This window comes from Bubalus bubalis, chromosome 11 (assembly GCF_019923935.1).
Source record: "Bubalus bubalis isolate 160015118507 breed Murrah chromosome 11, NDDB_SH_1, whole genome shotgun sequence".
Taxonomy (NCBI): domain Eukaryota; kingdom Metazoa; phylum Chordata; class Mammalia; order Artiodactyla; family Bovidae; genus Bubalus; species Bubalus bubalis.
This window is the reverse complement of record NC_059167.1, coordinates 47,298,148-47,314,050: the sequence shown is the minus strand read 5'-3', so window position 1 is coordinate 47,314,050 and position 15,903 is coordinate 47,298,148. Positions and strand designations below refer to the sequence as shown.

The 15,903-nt window shown below is 38.2% G+C and overlaps 1 protein-coding gene across 3 annotated transcripts in view; it reads right to left on the bottom strand.

Annotated features, from left to right (window-relative positions):
• The window catches only part of UNC13C (unc-13 homolog C), an 855,380-nt gene that overhangs the window by 376,879 nt on the left and 462,598 nt on the right, over positions 1 to 15,903 (bottom strand). For all 3 annotated transcript variants that reach the window (XM_044925029.2, XM_044925027.2, XM_044925028.2), the window contains 2 exons: positions 4,421 to 4,648; positions 3,010 to 3,151 (listed from right to left, as the gene is read on the bottom strand). In XM_044925029.2, the coding sequence (XP_044780964.2) occupies positions 3,010 to 3,151; positions 4,421 to 4,648 (370 nt within the window). The remainder of the gene's footprint in view (positions 1 to 3,009; positions 3,152 to 4,420; positions 4,649 to 15,903) is intronic.

Here is a 15,903-nt window from a genome sequence, read left to right as displayed (position 1 = left end):
GGAGATCAGCCCTGGATGTTCTTTGGAAGGAATGATGCTAAAGCTGAAACTCCAATACTTTGGCCACATCGTGCGAAGAGTTGACTCATTTGAAAAGACTCTGATGCTGGGAGGGACTTAAGGCAGGAGGAGAAGGGAACAACAGAGGATGAGGTGGCTGGATGGCATCACCGACTTGATGGACGTGAGTTTGAGTGAATTCCGGGAGATGGTGATGGACAGGGAGGCCTGGTGTGCTGCGATTCACAGGGTCGCAAAGAGTAGAACATGACTGAGCGACTGAACTGACTGAACTAACTGACTGAATGTAGGTTTATCAATTGTAACAATACACCCACACTCTGTTGGGAGATGGTAATAATAGAGGTAGGGTATGCATGTGTATGAGTAGAAGGTATATTGGGAAATCCCTACATGGGCTCTTCAATTTTCCTATGAACTTCACCTCCTCCAAGTAAATCTTAATTTTTAAAACAGTTAAGTAGAGTTGCTGAAGATGCAAAGACTCAATCTGAACTTTCTGATATGAAAACTAAAACTTCTAAGATGAAAAATACAGTGGAGAAGGCAACGGCACCCCACTCCAGTACTCTTGCCTGGAAAATCCCATGGATGGAAGAGCCTGGTAGGCTGCAGTCCATGGGGTCGTGAAGAGTCTGACACGATTGAGCGACTTCCCTTTCACTTTTCACTTTTATGCATTGGAGAAGGAAAAGGCAACCCACTCCAGTGTTCTTGCCTGGAGAATCCCAGGGACAGGGGAGCCTGGTGGGCTGCCGTCTATGGGGTCACACAGAGTTGGACACGACTGAAATGACTTAGCAGCAGCAGACATTACAGAAGAAGAAGTCACAGCACCAGAAATAATTCAAAGTGAAACACAGAGAAAGGAAAGGGGGGGTGGGTAGAGCATCCATCCATGGTCTGTGGGATAACTTCAAGAGGCTTTATATATGTGTAAGTGAAACCTCCAGAAGACAGAAGCAGAAAGAATATTTGAAGAAATAATGGCCAAACTTTTTCCAAATTTAAAGAAAACTTCAGACTCATAGGCTCAAGTAGCTCAATAAACCCTAAGCACCAGAAACACAAAGAAAATTAAACCATGGCACACCATAATCAACTTGTACGGGTGAGTAAAGAAAACAAAACTTTAAAAGCATTCATGGGGGTGGGGAATAATATGTACAGAGGAACAAAGAAGACAACAGATTTCTCATGAAAAATAAGAAAGCAACAAAAACACAAAGACAATGGAACAATATTGTCCAGGTATATTTTTCAAAATGACATTTAGAACCAAACAATCATCTCAGTATGCAGTAAAAGCTTAGACAAAATGCAGTATTGACTTCTGATCAAAACTCTTAGCCTACTGGAAGTAGAAGATTGCTGTCTTAAGTGGAAAAGTGGCATCTACAAGTCCACAGGTAATATCAGAGTTAATCAAGAAAGGAACCGCTTCCCTCTAATATCAGGAACAAAGCCAGGATGTCTGCTTTTATCATTTTTACTTGGCATTATACTGGAACTCTTAGCCAAGGGAATAAAGCAATCAAAAGCATCCCAGGCTTTCCTTTGTATGAAAAAATGACGTTGATTAAAACATACACATGGAAATAATTAAAAGGTTCTAAAATATATAAAATAACTTGGAAAAAAGAAAAAGTTGGACAACTAGGACTACCTGATATTAAGACTTTATTTATTACAAAGTAAAGCTTTATGATATACTGTATGATATACTGTATATCAAGACTGTATGATATACCGTATAACATAGGAAACTCTACTTAATGCTCTATAATGACCTATATGGGAAAAGAAGTGTTGATATATGTATGTGTATAACTGATTCACTTTTCTGGTTTTGAACTTTCAAATTTTCAGTTTCTCCTACAAAATGAAGCTCTGGCTGCCTTGCACCAACAAGACCGCACGGCAATGGAGATGCTTCTTGCCCGTGAGTCACTTGCTCTCAAGTTTGCAACAGTGCCTTTCCCTCTCCTTTATGGTCCTTACCCTGCTTTATTCACTTACTTGACTGCCTTAGGAATAAGAATTTTTGACTATCAATCAATTTCTTATCTTCTGTTAACAAACGAAGAGATAGTAAAATTGTTTCTCCCAGTAGTTTGAAGGGAGAAGTCACAGAAAGCTCTTAACACTCTCTCTGGTACCCTCTGTTATTGGGTCCCAACTGATTTTCCACATCCTTTTCTTAACACTTCCTAGGCCAATATACACATGAAAAACTCTTATTTCATACACACTATTTCCCACATTCCCAAACAATCTGTATGTGTTGTGTTTGTTTACTTAGCATGTAAAGGAGATCCATGTTTAAACCATTAACAAAGAAAGAAAGAAAGAGAAAAGCATTGTTTACTTTTAAACTCATAGATTGGGATTTTCATTTCCAACAAATGATAACTGGAAGTCATCTTATCTCTCTTCAAGAAGGAGTGACAGAAAGAAAAGAACCCTTGACAGAAAAATGATTCCTTGCTGTTTGGTACAGGATATAAAAGGTTTAAAAATAAATGACCCACAGAAAATGAGAGGTTCTAAAAGTTATCATCAACCATTTCATCAGTACAGCCTGGTATGGGTGTGATAGGCCATGGGATGCTCAAAGTCTTTCTACTGTTTTCAGTCATAAATCTTCAGATGTCAAGATATTGCTGAATCAAGCCTGTAAATTCCTCACTATACTGGGTCAACTCAAGTTGCAGATCATGTTGTAATCATTTTTTTTCTCCTGCAAACTAACCCCAGCTGTGCCACCTTTTTTGTTTGTAATATTATTTTTATTCACTTGTTCTCAAGATGAGGAACAAATAATAAATAAGAGTATTAAATAAGTTCACAATATCAGTTCACAACATCTTTTTATAATTCCTGCATAGATACAATTAAAACATGAGATAATTATTGCTTGTATATTTTGCATGCTTGTAAATTTACCAAATATTTCAATATTTTAATAGTTTTCCATTATATACTTACAAATAAAACTTCTCATCCCATACTGGATTCAAGTTTCCAAAAATGGTTTTAGTCCTTCTTTTGTTCTTTCCGACTTGAACTGTAACATACGGGTCACTAGACCCTGTTTTGTCTTTTGCCTGCAAGCCTTGTGCAGAAACCACTGAAACAAACCAAATTCAAACTTTTAGTATAAGTATTTTTGCAGAAACAAAAAAACTGATAATGAAGGAAACGTTTTCTATTACTTTGTCCTTTGGGTTTGCAGACACATCCCCATTGCTTTCAGTCTCATGAAAAACAGGATTTAACAAAATGTTTAATGAAAGAATGAATCACACAACATTAAAATCTTCCTTTGACTAATATTTCCTTTTGCCTGTAATGAACAGTAGCTATAGACATACATCTACATATATTTATTAGCTATCTACTCATATGTGACTGTATGCATGTATAGACAAATGATAATGCACAAATATTAAGCTGATTAATTCAGTAAATATTTTGAATTATCTAATGTAGTTCAAAGTCTGTAATTTAAAATGTGTTTGTGTATATGAGTTTGCTGCTGCTGCTGCTGCTTAGTCACTTCAGTCGTGTCCGACTCTGTGTGACCCCAGAGACGGCAGCTCACCAGGCTCCCCCGTCCCTGGGGTTCTCCAGGCAAGAACACTGGAGTGGGTTGCCATTTCCTTCTCCAACGCATGAAAGTGAAAAGTGAAAGTGAAGTTGTTCAGTTGTGTCTGACTCTTAGCGACCCCATGGACTGCAGCCCACCAGGCTCCTCCATCCATGGGATTCTCCAGGCAAGAGCACTGGAGTGGGGTGCCATTGCCTTCTCCGTATATGAGTTTACTGTCAGTATTAAAGAAAAGCTTCTTTATTTTACTTTTTGAATACAATATGAGTAAGTTAAGAGGCTTGGTAAATATTAACATGATAACCTATGCAGTTGCTGTTACTATTACGAAGAACTTCAGAAGTTCAAATTACTAGACATCACTTTACTCAAACTGCATTGAGTCAAGGATCAAATGGATAAGGGGTATTGATCCAAGAGTAAGTAAAATGATATTTGTTTTCTCATTAAGAAAAACTGACTAAAGAGATTATTGGCTACTTGTCATTTATCAGTGTCAGGCAGCAACAAAACTAATCTCTTGTAAACTGCAGGGTATTGACAAATATATTATAAAACAGAACCTTCTTCCTCTCAAGGAGCTTTTGATTAGAATGAGACATGAACTGAAATGACTTCAATTATCTGCCATATCTTTTAGAAATTTGAAGTTTCAATTAGACTTCAAAGTTGACAAGACTGAAAAAAAAATCTACTTATTTTGCCTATAACAATTATTAGCAGTGATTTCTAACATATATAAACATCTCAAAGTGGAATGAAATTTTTTTCAAAAAGACTCATTTTTACCTGTAATGGTTATTTTTGCTGACCACTTAGATGTCCCATCCAGTACACTCTGTTTGGCTGCCTTTGTGTACTGCACAAAATCTTCTTTAGAAATCTGAAACATTTCCTGAATTACTTCAAACACCTCTGGCCTGTTTGTCTCCCTGATCTTCATTCTTTCTTTCATGGCTGTAATAATGGTTTGAGTCTTATCTTCTGCACCATGCTTAGAACTCTTTTCTGCTGCTCCTATAATAGAAAAATTGATGATGACATAAATATACATGAAGCTCTTTTTCATAGACCAAGAGAAGGAGGGTCAGAAAAAAAGGAAAAACATGAGAATGAATGAATGCTTTAATTCTCAGGAGTCAGGGTAGCTTTTTCAGAAAATATCAGGAGAATAAGCACCATGCTGAGATTCAGAATGACTAGCCCTTATGCTACTATAGGTAATGGACATCCATGATCCCAGGGTTTTTTAGTTGTATTACTGAACTGAATCACAGCTGTGCAAATATTTGGTTTGAATTTTTAAAAACAACTTTCCAAACCAAAGGAACACACACAATCAAATGTGTTACATACCACACATATTTACTCACTTGGTAACCAAGACAAAATTGAGAAACAGATACATATGGCACATGTCACTCAAAAATCAACATTTCAAATACTTGCATTCACCTAAAGTGCCTGATTATTTTTAATTCATGAAATTTATTATAATTAAAAGCTTACATTTTTCCTTGCAAAATGAAAACTACCACTATCCATTAGATTGAAATATAGGGTGAGATTTTACTTGGAATGAAAGTGATTCTATTTAAAAAGGATTTAGAAACCACTGGGTTGCACCATCCCCACATCACAGGCCACAGACGTGAACTCTCATTCTACGATATGGCCACAGTTTTAAACAGGCTGAATTATCGCTTTCTACTCAAAAAGTAATTTTTTTACTTCTAGGACATTATTTGTTATGATTGGTCTCAATCTTCTGGGCTATAAACTATCTTTGTGTTATAAACTCTTGTTAACAAATCCTGACAGTGAAGAATTTCCAAAAGGCAATCCTTGAGTTCCTCAGCTTCTCCAACCACCAGCCTGATAGTCTCAGTGCTCTGTGTGGCCTCTGGGTTGCTCTGTATTCCACGAGCAAACAATGGACCTTGATTTTGACTCTCAAGGTTCCTTACTGAGTGTGAAGTAGGAAAGTAAAAGACCATGTATCAGGGTCCAGAGGGACTGTCACTGCTGAAACCAAACACTTTTTGGTACAGAAGCAACTGAGATATAATGAAAAGAATATTGTGGCTATAGGTAACTCAGTTCAGTCGCTCAGTCGTGTCTGATTCTTTGTGACCCTATGAATTGCAGCATGCCAGGCTTCCCTGTCCTTCCCTTCACCAACTCCCAGAGTTTACCCAAACTCATGTCCATCGAGTCGGTGATGCCATCCAGCCATCTAATCCTCTGTAGTCCCCTTCTCCTCCTGCCCCTAATCCCTCCCAGCTGCTGCTGCTGCTAAGTCACTTCAGTCGTGTCCAGCTCTGTGCAATCCCAGAGACGGCAGCCCACCAGGCTCCCCCGTCCCTGGGATTCTCCAGGCAAGAACACTGGAGTGGGTTGCCATTTCCTTCTCCAATGCATGAAAGTGAAAAGTGAAAGTGAAGTCGCTCAGTCGTGCCCGACTCTTAGCGACCCCATGGACTGCAGCCTACCAGGCTCCTCCATCCATGGGATTTTCCAGGCAAGAGTACTGGAGTGGGATGCCATTGCCTTCTCCGATCCCTCCCAGCATCAGAGTCTTTTCCACTGGGTCAACTCTTCGCGTGAGGTAGCCAAAGTACTGGAGTTTCAGCTTTAGCATCATTCCTTCCAAAGAAATCCCAGGGCTGATCTCCTTCAGAATGGACTGGTTGGATCTCCTTGCAGTCCAAGGGACTCTCAAGAGTCTTCTCCAACACCACAGTTCAAAAGCATCAATTCTTCGGTGCTCAGCTTTCTTCACAGGCCAACTCTCACATTCATACATGACCACTGGAAAAACCATAGCCTTGACTAGACTGACCTTTGTTGGCAAAGTAATGTGTCTTGAATATGCTTTTGAATATGCTATCTAGGTTGGTCATAACTTTCCCTCCAAAGACTAAGTGTCTTTTAATTTCATGGCTGGAATCACCATCTGCAGTGATTTGGGAACCCAAAAAAATAATCATTCCAATTTTTATCTCTATGATTATAAATACTGCCAAACTTATATTTTTTTGAAATACTGTATTTATGAAATAGGCATACTAACAGCTCATAAAATTGTTTAGAGATTGAATGTGATGATTTATCTATACAATTCCAACCACAAAGGATAGCCTCATTAATGTTCTTTGTATCTACTTCTGTAAATGTTATGCACCCGATTTAAACACAGAAACTAAAACTAAAAGGGAAGGTCAACTATGAACTTTCCTTATAATAAGTTCATATAAAATTTAACATCAGTATTTTAGTGAACATCCTCATTATTTGAAAATATAACATTTGTTTTCTAAAGTGGTAAAAATGCATTTGTAGTAATCAAGATGTAACTAAAGTATGGTAAAAGGGATGCATATTCTATTGTTAGAAAAAGCAGTTTCCCTCTATATATTTTTTTAACCTTTGAGAATTTAAACCACATATTTAAAAAAGAATACTAAAAATTAACATATTCCATTTAAGATATAATTTGAAGGGACATTCTTAATGCCATAGTGATCTGTTAAAACATGCCCTAGAATAACTACACATTTGTGAATTATGTATCTTTAAGCATTCTTGTGATTTGTTAATAATGGCTTGGTTCCACAGAGCATAATTCTCACAGAGTAAAATTAGCATAGGCTAGACTTCATAGTTGCAACTCCCCAAAAGAGATATTTTACTTCAAGTATTGGAATAATCATTAAATAGAAAAAAAACCAACAGTGACTTGAAAAAGTCACCTGCAAGATTCAAAGTGCCTCAAAAGCTTGGTTTTAAAGGTGATTCGAAGAATGTCCAAAGGGTTAGAAGCATCATTAAAATACTGGCTTCCCCCAATACTTTATTTCTAAACAACTATGCTTGTTATGTCTATTAATGCCCTCAAAGCTCTAGAAAAGTATGTTAAAGTCCTCAAAAGTTAAATGCATTAACTTTTGGGTTATTTTTCTAATTCAGGCAGAGCCAATTGACCGCCATCCACATAATAAATGTTCATCCCAATAATAACTACCAAATTCAAGGCTAGAATGTCAAAAGAATTTTCTTCCTAAGAAATCAAACCTCTGTACTTAACAACCACTACTTAAATTCTCTTGAAGAATCAATTAGGAAAGCTTGACAATTAACTTTGAAATAATTCACCAATGCTCTTGATGCTGGAGTAGAATATCTACTCTAATATGTACAGACAACAGACAGACCCATAAATGGCAAAATCACCAATCTGGGAGAGCAAGTTAGTAGAGACTTATGTTTAAGCCTTTTATCTATTATTTCTAGAAAAGACACATAGCTTTTATGCTTTTGATCTGTAAAATGATTCAACTTTGATTTAGTTCAGGGATACAGACCAATTCATAATTTTTGTAACTCATCTACAATGACTTTTCATTGCCCCATCATTTATTGAACCCAAATATCTCATCTTATTTTTCTAATGAAACTATTTCTTAAATAAATTTCCAGCTCTTTGGTTTATTGGTTTATTCTTTTCCTTTGGGCTTATTCTGTTTATCTCAAAGTCATCAGAGATAAACAGATTTGTATTTATATGAGTCTTCCTTCAAAGTATGTGGTAGAAGATCTAGCAGCTTCACTGAAATACAGTAATAAGTCAACCAGAGATCAACAATAAAGATCAAAAAAGATTACACAATGAAAGCACTTTGTAAAGTGTAATACATTATCCAAATGGAACTCATCTTTGTTACTTTTAAAAACACTTAATTGACAGATCAGAAAATGCAATTATGCACAAGACTGCAAGGGAATTCAACCTTAAACAGAGGCGGGCTTATCTCACATGATGCCCTTACACCTAATTTAATGGAACAAAGCCAATTAGCTAGAAACCTTCACTTTTCTTTCATTTGTATTCATTACCCAAAGCATCTAAATTTCATATGAAAGTAACAGTTTCATCATTTTTACATGGTGATTTATAATTTCAGTTTTCCTTAGAAATAATTACCTATATGTATGTGACAAATGCATCATCCCACCTTGGCCCCAGTCTCTTCTTTTTCCTATTTTTTCAACAGCTGTTCTAAAACATTTTCACTCTCCGTTACTCTCCACTCTCAGCATATGATATTATCTTTTATTTAAAAGAAATCCTGGTTTTCTAAATTCAGTGGTCACATTTTCTTCCCTCCTCCATGGGAAAAAAAAAAAAAACAAAACAACAAAAGCCAAACTTGATTTATAGCATTTGCAGATTTCTGTGCTGTAAATATTCCTAACATGGCTGATTTCAAGCAACTGCCTCACAGAATTCTTCAATATTTATTAACCAACACTGATGCAACTACTTCCGTCAGTATTGGTTTTACACACACACACACACACACACACACACACACACACACACACACGTCTTCTACATCCTAGTCTTTAAGGCCAACTTCAGTTAAATGTGTATTCCAAGTATCTAGTACACTGCTTGGAAAATAAGATACACTCAATAAAGATAAAATGTTTATTGGGGGAATCTAAAAGAAAATGATTACTATATTTGACTATTCAATTTGGCCCTGGGTTTAATGTAATGTGCTATAAACTTTTTGCACACTGTGACCATAAGACCAAAAATACTGGAAGAAACAAGAATGAATTGCTATGTAAAATGTCAGACATTCTTTGTCATATCTTATGAAGAGACAAAATACGCTGGGTTCTTAGCTTCAGATTTGGGATTTTCAGAAGACAAACGTGTGCCCACCATTATAAAAGCGGAATTTGGTTGGCATATGTACTTCGTGCACTTAATAACATAAAGCAAGGGCATCAGTTCAAATATAAGTGAAAAAAGTAAATCAAGAAAACTACTTTTAAATAAGACCAAAGAGCATAGCACTCATGGTGCTGTGGTTACAGAAGGAGAAAGCCTTCTGTGTAAATTCTGATTTGCCACTTATGATCTGAACTTGGGCTAGTTAATTCTTTCTGTAAGCTTTAGTTTTGTCATCTGAGAAAAAGAAGGAAATAATATTACTGTTTTCCTTTACAGGGTCATTGTAAGGATTAAATGAGATACTTATATAGTTTCAATACTAATAATTGAATAAGCATAGGGATTTCAGGACAAAAATGAGGGTATAGCATTTATTAAAGAATTTCACATTAACAAGAAATTTTAGGGTTTTGTTCTTCACTTGCCCCATGAAGCAACTCCTTGAAAACTTTGCCCTCGACAGTGTCATGCTTAGCATCTGCCAAGGCTAAATTCTCTATAACTGTTCACTAGATTGGAGTCCAAAGACAACAGAGTTCAGAGAGACTGTAGAAAATAATAATAACAAGAATGTTAATAGTAATTTATTATTAACATCCATTAACCCTTTACCTGCATTTGAAGTTGATGAACCCAGAGGGTGCAAGTGGTTACTAACCCTGAACTCAGGATCTGATACTGAGCCATGTGTCTCCCTAAGAGTGTCTAATCTGATAAACTTTACTGCTTTTACTGTCTTTACCAGTAAAATCACGTAGGTGGACTTGCTTTTGATGTCCCTGCTTTCCTCTCCCATGAAATCACATAGGTGGGCATGTAGTTGGCATTTCCTGCCCTTTCCCCTTAGCTGCTTTAACAACCAAGATAATCTTAACCCTCCTCTTTTACCATGCCTTCAATCTTTCAAGGAACAGCCCTGTGACTCCCCCGTCTTTAAGTCAGCCACCTCCTTTTCCTTGTAAGATCAAAGCCACACACTCCGCATGATTTCTCCTACACAACAAAGGACTGATGTTTAACAGGAGGGTAATTGGAGGAGCACAGATCCAGCCTAGCATCATCTCCCAGCCCTGGAGGTGGGGAATGTGGGCTGGGAGCCCCCTTTCCAGGAACTGCCACCTTCTATAAAGTGACTTCACTGTCATTAAACCTACAGCTCCAAACAAACAGAAGCAATCATTCCTGCCCTCTGCACTAGACGAACCCCACCAGATTCCACCATCCCATTTTTAGTAAATGCAATCTTTTAGAAGAAGTTTAGAAACAGTCGTGTCTTGAAATCCTCCACAAAATCAGGAATGCACTCTCACAATTGTGTATCAAAACTGCATCTCATGAGCATTATTTAGACACTTGCTTTCTCGAGATTTCCCAATCACTTCAGAGTCTAAAACTATTTATAGGGATTACGGGAACAAATAAATTGTAAAAAAACAAAAAGGGGGGGGCGGGGGAACTTAAAAAATATTTTTACTGTGTAAGAGAAAAAGAAGGGACCAAGGAAGAGATAGGAAAAAGACAGAACTTTTTGGTCTCACCACTTAGCTACATAGATTACTTCAAATCCTTTTCAAAAAGAGAAAGAAAGAAAATGAATAGCAACAAAAAATTAAACAAAATTTTTAAAAAATTTTATTTTTTTCTATTTTTAAATAGCCTCTGACATCTAGAAATTTGGCTAACACAACTGGTTCACACTGTGGCTGGAAGCTGTCCCAGTGCTCACCACTAGGCAATCTTGCTATCCAGCTGGGTGTAAGGACTCTCACAGGTCACCAACCTTGCACATGATCCCTCTTAAAACAAATAAGACCACTCTGTATGTTTTTCTAAGCACAGTTGAAAACCAGGTCACCATGTGACCACAAAATACCAAACATCCTCCTCCACATATGAGTGACTACTGCTTCTTTACTAAATTCAGCTATTAATCTCTGCTTTCTTACAGATAAGATTTTGTTCTTTTAGGTACACAATAACAGGATTGTCCTCACTATAAGGCAACACCTGATCCAGAGAAATCCTCTCTTTTTAATACTCTTCCTGAGATGCCCTGTGGTTTACCCTGGTGTGCATTCTCCATCAAAGCCATGGGTAATAAACTGAACTTTTAAAACTACAGGAGTGTTCTTAGTGATCTTTAACTGGAGAGCATTGACAGGTATTATTAATCCTTTTCACATATATGGAAAAGGGTACTCAGAGAGGTTTTAGAAAACTCTTACTAGTGACAGGATTAGAAGCCAGATCTTTCTCAAGTAGCTCAGGACTCCAAAAAAATACATATAGATAGATAGCCTTTTTTCTTAGGTTACATAGAATATTTCTGCCACATTGCTGCTGCTGCTGCTGCTGCTAAGTTGCTTCAGTCATGTCCAACTCTGTGCGACCCCACAGACAGCAGCCCACAAGGCTCTTCTGTCCCTGGGATTCTCCAAGCAAGAATACTGGAGTGGGTTACCATTTCCTTCTCCAATGCACGAAAGTGAAAAGTGAAAGTGAAGGCACTCAGTTGTGTCCGACTCTTCAAGACCCCATGGACTGTGGCCTACCAGGCTCCTCTGGGTAGCCCCTGCTACCTGCTACCAGCCCCTGCAGGGATTTTCCAGGCAAGAGTACTGGAGTGGGCTCCCATTGCCTTCTCCATCTGTCACATTAAGTGAGGCATATTCACCCTTTTTGTACTGCCACGTACTCTGAAAATGATCCGTTATGAGGTTATTCTTTTGGATTAAGAAACTAATCACTGTATTAAAGTAACTATTGATTCCACTTTTATCCAAATTATCTTATCAAATCATGTTCTATTTGGTATTGAAAAGTCAGTGTCGTGAGTATGTTGTGGCTGGAGATAGAGACGATGGAGAGTGGGTGAACCTCGAGCTCAGTGGGTTGGCCATAGAGGGAAGTCTTAGGGAGTCATCCTGAAGAGAAGGCTCAGGAAGCCAAGGTCTGGGCAGCATAGATTGTCTAAAAGACAGGGAGAGGAGGAAAGCACTAGAAATAAAAGTCAACAACTTTCCATTTCCCCCTCTAGGCGTCCATTTTGCATGTTTCTTTATAATTAGGAGAGATCACTAGGCTAGGAGTTCAGAGACCTTAGTTGTAACCCTACCTATGTTATTCATTTGTGTTTTTTTTTTTTTTTTTTTTTTTAAGATACTGAGCTGTCTGCACTAAGTAAAATCAGTAGCTTGGATTCTTCCAATTAACGGATCTCAAAGGCACCCTAATGATCTATGGTTCTATGGAAGAATGATCTCTACACTATTTCATGCTATTTCTACGTGTGCTCTCATGTCCTCATTTGTTGCTTCCCAACATTTATTATGTAGTTAGCTGTGCTTACACGTGTGCTAAATTATGGGGAAACAAAGACTGGTCTCCACCCTAAAGCAGCAAATACAAAGCTTCCTAAGTACTGATTATGTAAACATACTTTGTATAATTGCTATTGACAAAACAAAATGTCAAAAGTTTCCAAGATATGTGTTCACATTTATTTACCTAAGTTGTAGAAAATATATCTGAGACCAGGGACAACACTGATAACTTTTTTTCTAGATCTGAAAGCCCAGAATAAAGTTCCTGCCCACAGTAACAGTTCATATGTTATACAAATAACATATGTCTTAAGATAGCATGGTTGCAAAATGTGGTAACACAAATACCAAAAAAAAAAAAAAAAAAAAAAAAAAATCAGTAGATTGTAGACAGGAATGCACTAGCCAGATTTTGTGAATGTTATGAATTCACAATGGCTAAGCATTAGTGCACATAAGCTTAACATAATGTTAGTGGGAAACACTGAACAAAATAATACATCTCACAAGATGCTGCTTTCCTGAGCCCGATGAAATGCTTGCTCTTTTAATGCAGATGCTTGACATTTCCAGTTAGGAACTAAAACTAGGTAGAATGTTTTTTTGAGTGGGACTCTGGGATTTCTTTTTTGGAGATGTGTAAGAAAGTGCTGGCCAACTGGGTTAGGCTTCATGGTTACTTGCATATTTTTCTGATTTTGAAGTTTTTTTTCTACTTTAAAAAGATAATCAAGGGAAATATTTTATGTATGATATCTCTTTTACATATGTCTCACTCCACATACAACCTCATCCCAACCAACATACACTTCTTTTTTTCATGTTTTCCTAGTTTAAAGCTGCCACCATTACTGTTTGGACAAGGTCCTTATGGGTTACATTGATATCCTTCAGGGTGATACCTCCTAGAATAATAGAAATAAAAACAAAAGCAAACTAATGGGACCTAATTAAACTTAAAAGCTTTTGCATAGCAAAGGAAATAATAGACAAGATTAAAAGACAACACAATAGAAGAAAACAATTGCAAATGAAACAACTGACAAAGGATTAATCTCCAGAATATATTATACATCTCATTATCAAGAAAAAAAAGCCCAATCAAAAAATGGGCAGAAAACCTAAACAGACATTTCTCCAAAGAAGATATACAGATGGCCAATAAACACATAAAAAAGAGGCTCAACATCACTAATTATTAGAGAAATGAAAATCAGAACTACAATAAGGTATCACCTCATATCAGTCATAATCACCATCATCAAATAATCTACAAACAATAAATGCTGGAGAGGTTGCAGAGAAAAGGGAAACCTCATACACTGTTGGTGGGAATGTAAACTAAACACAACCATCGTGGAGAACAGTATGGAGATTCCTTAAAAAGCTAGGAAAAAAATCTAGCATATGACCCAGCAACTCCACTACTGGGCATATAGCCTAAGAAAATCACAATCCAAATATATATATATATATATATATATATATATATGTATCCCAGTGTTCACTGCAGCACTATTTACAATAGCCAGGACATGGAAGCAACCCTGATGTCCACTGAAAGATTAATGGGTAAAGAAGATGTGGTACATATGTACAATGGAATATTACTCAGCCATAAAAAAGAACTAATGTGAATCAGTTCTAGTGAGGTGAATGAACCTAGAGCCTGTTATACAGAGTGAAGAAAATCAGGAACAGAAAAACAAATAGAAAATTCCACAAAACAACTTCTGAATGCTGGTGGAGGCCACCAGGCACCCAGAAAGGCAGCCCATTCTCTTTGAAAAGAGGTAGGACAAAATATAAAAGGTAAAAAGAGAGACAAAAGAGTTAGGGACAGAGACCCATCCCAGGGAGGGTGTCATGAAGGAGAATAAGTTTCCAAACACCAGGAAACCGGCAGGTCTGCGGGGAGTTTAGCAATCTCAGAGGGCAACATAACTGGGAGAAAAAACAAAAACCAAACCACAGATTATGCACTTAACCGCAACTCCCAGTGGAGAAGTAGCAGTGAGCAGAGGCTGAAGAGGGAGACACGGGCTGCATGCTTAGGGTAAGGACCAGGGCCAAATGCCTTGAGGACAATCTGAGGGAGCTAACGTGAGATAGCAACCCAAACTGTGAGACAGCCAGGGAGGGGGGAAAAAAAAGAGAGAGAGAGAACTTTCCCGAGAAAAGCTGTAAGGCACAACCTCGCCTGCTCACAGAACAAAGGACCAAGTGAATACCAGAGGACAGCTAGCCAGCTGCAGGCTGGCCCCTCCCCTGCCGGACACAGAGAGGCAGGCAGGTGACAGCCAGAGCCAGAAAGAGGGGCAATCTTGGATCCCTCCACCAAACTGGGAGCAGGTTCCCAGTTGCTAACCAAGTCTTCCTGGGATCCTGGATGGTTGACATGGGCCAGGAGGGTCACAGTCAGAAATCAGCTCCCTAGAGGAGACACATGGCACACCTGAGATGGTGCTCCTGCTGTGCACCCAGGAAACCAAGGAGCTGGGACCAGGGAGGCAATAAGATGCACCACCCACCTGGGAAGAGTGTGCTAAACAAACACCTGGTCATCTGCACTACTTGGACCTGGGAAAGGCACAAAACGCAGGCCCAACCAAGTCTGTGCCTTTGTGGAGTACCTGAGAACCTGAACCTGAGTGGCTTAGACCTGGGCAGTGCATGAAACCCAGGGCCCACTTAGGACAGTTCCCCTGCAGAGCAACCTGGAGTCTGAGCAGTATAAACTGGGAAAGCACACATGCCGTGAGTGGGGGCAAACCCAGTGTGGCCCAGACACTGCGAGCACTCCCCACACACGCCAGTGATATTTGTTTGCAGTGTTCCTCCCTCCCCACAGCACAACTGAACAAGTGAGCCTAAATAAGTGACCACCTTCACCCCCTTGTGTCAGGGCATAAGTTAGATACTGAAGAGACTTGCAAACAGAGGAAGCCAAAATAAACAGAGAAGAGGGAACCACTTTGGAAGTGACAAGTGCAACAGATTAAAACCCTGTTAGCACTGACTACATTGGAAGGGGCCTATGACCTTGAGAAGAAGTGTAAGCTGGAACAAGGAACTATCTGAAACTGAACTGACTCCACACTGCCCTCAACAGCTCCAGAGAAATTCCTAGATATATTTTACTATTATCATTTTTTAATTTAAATTTTTTTATTTTTAAGTTCTTTATTACTCCTTTAATTTTC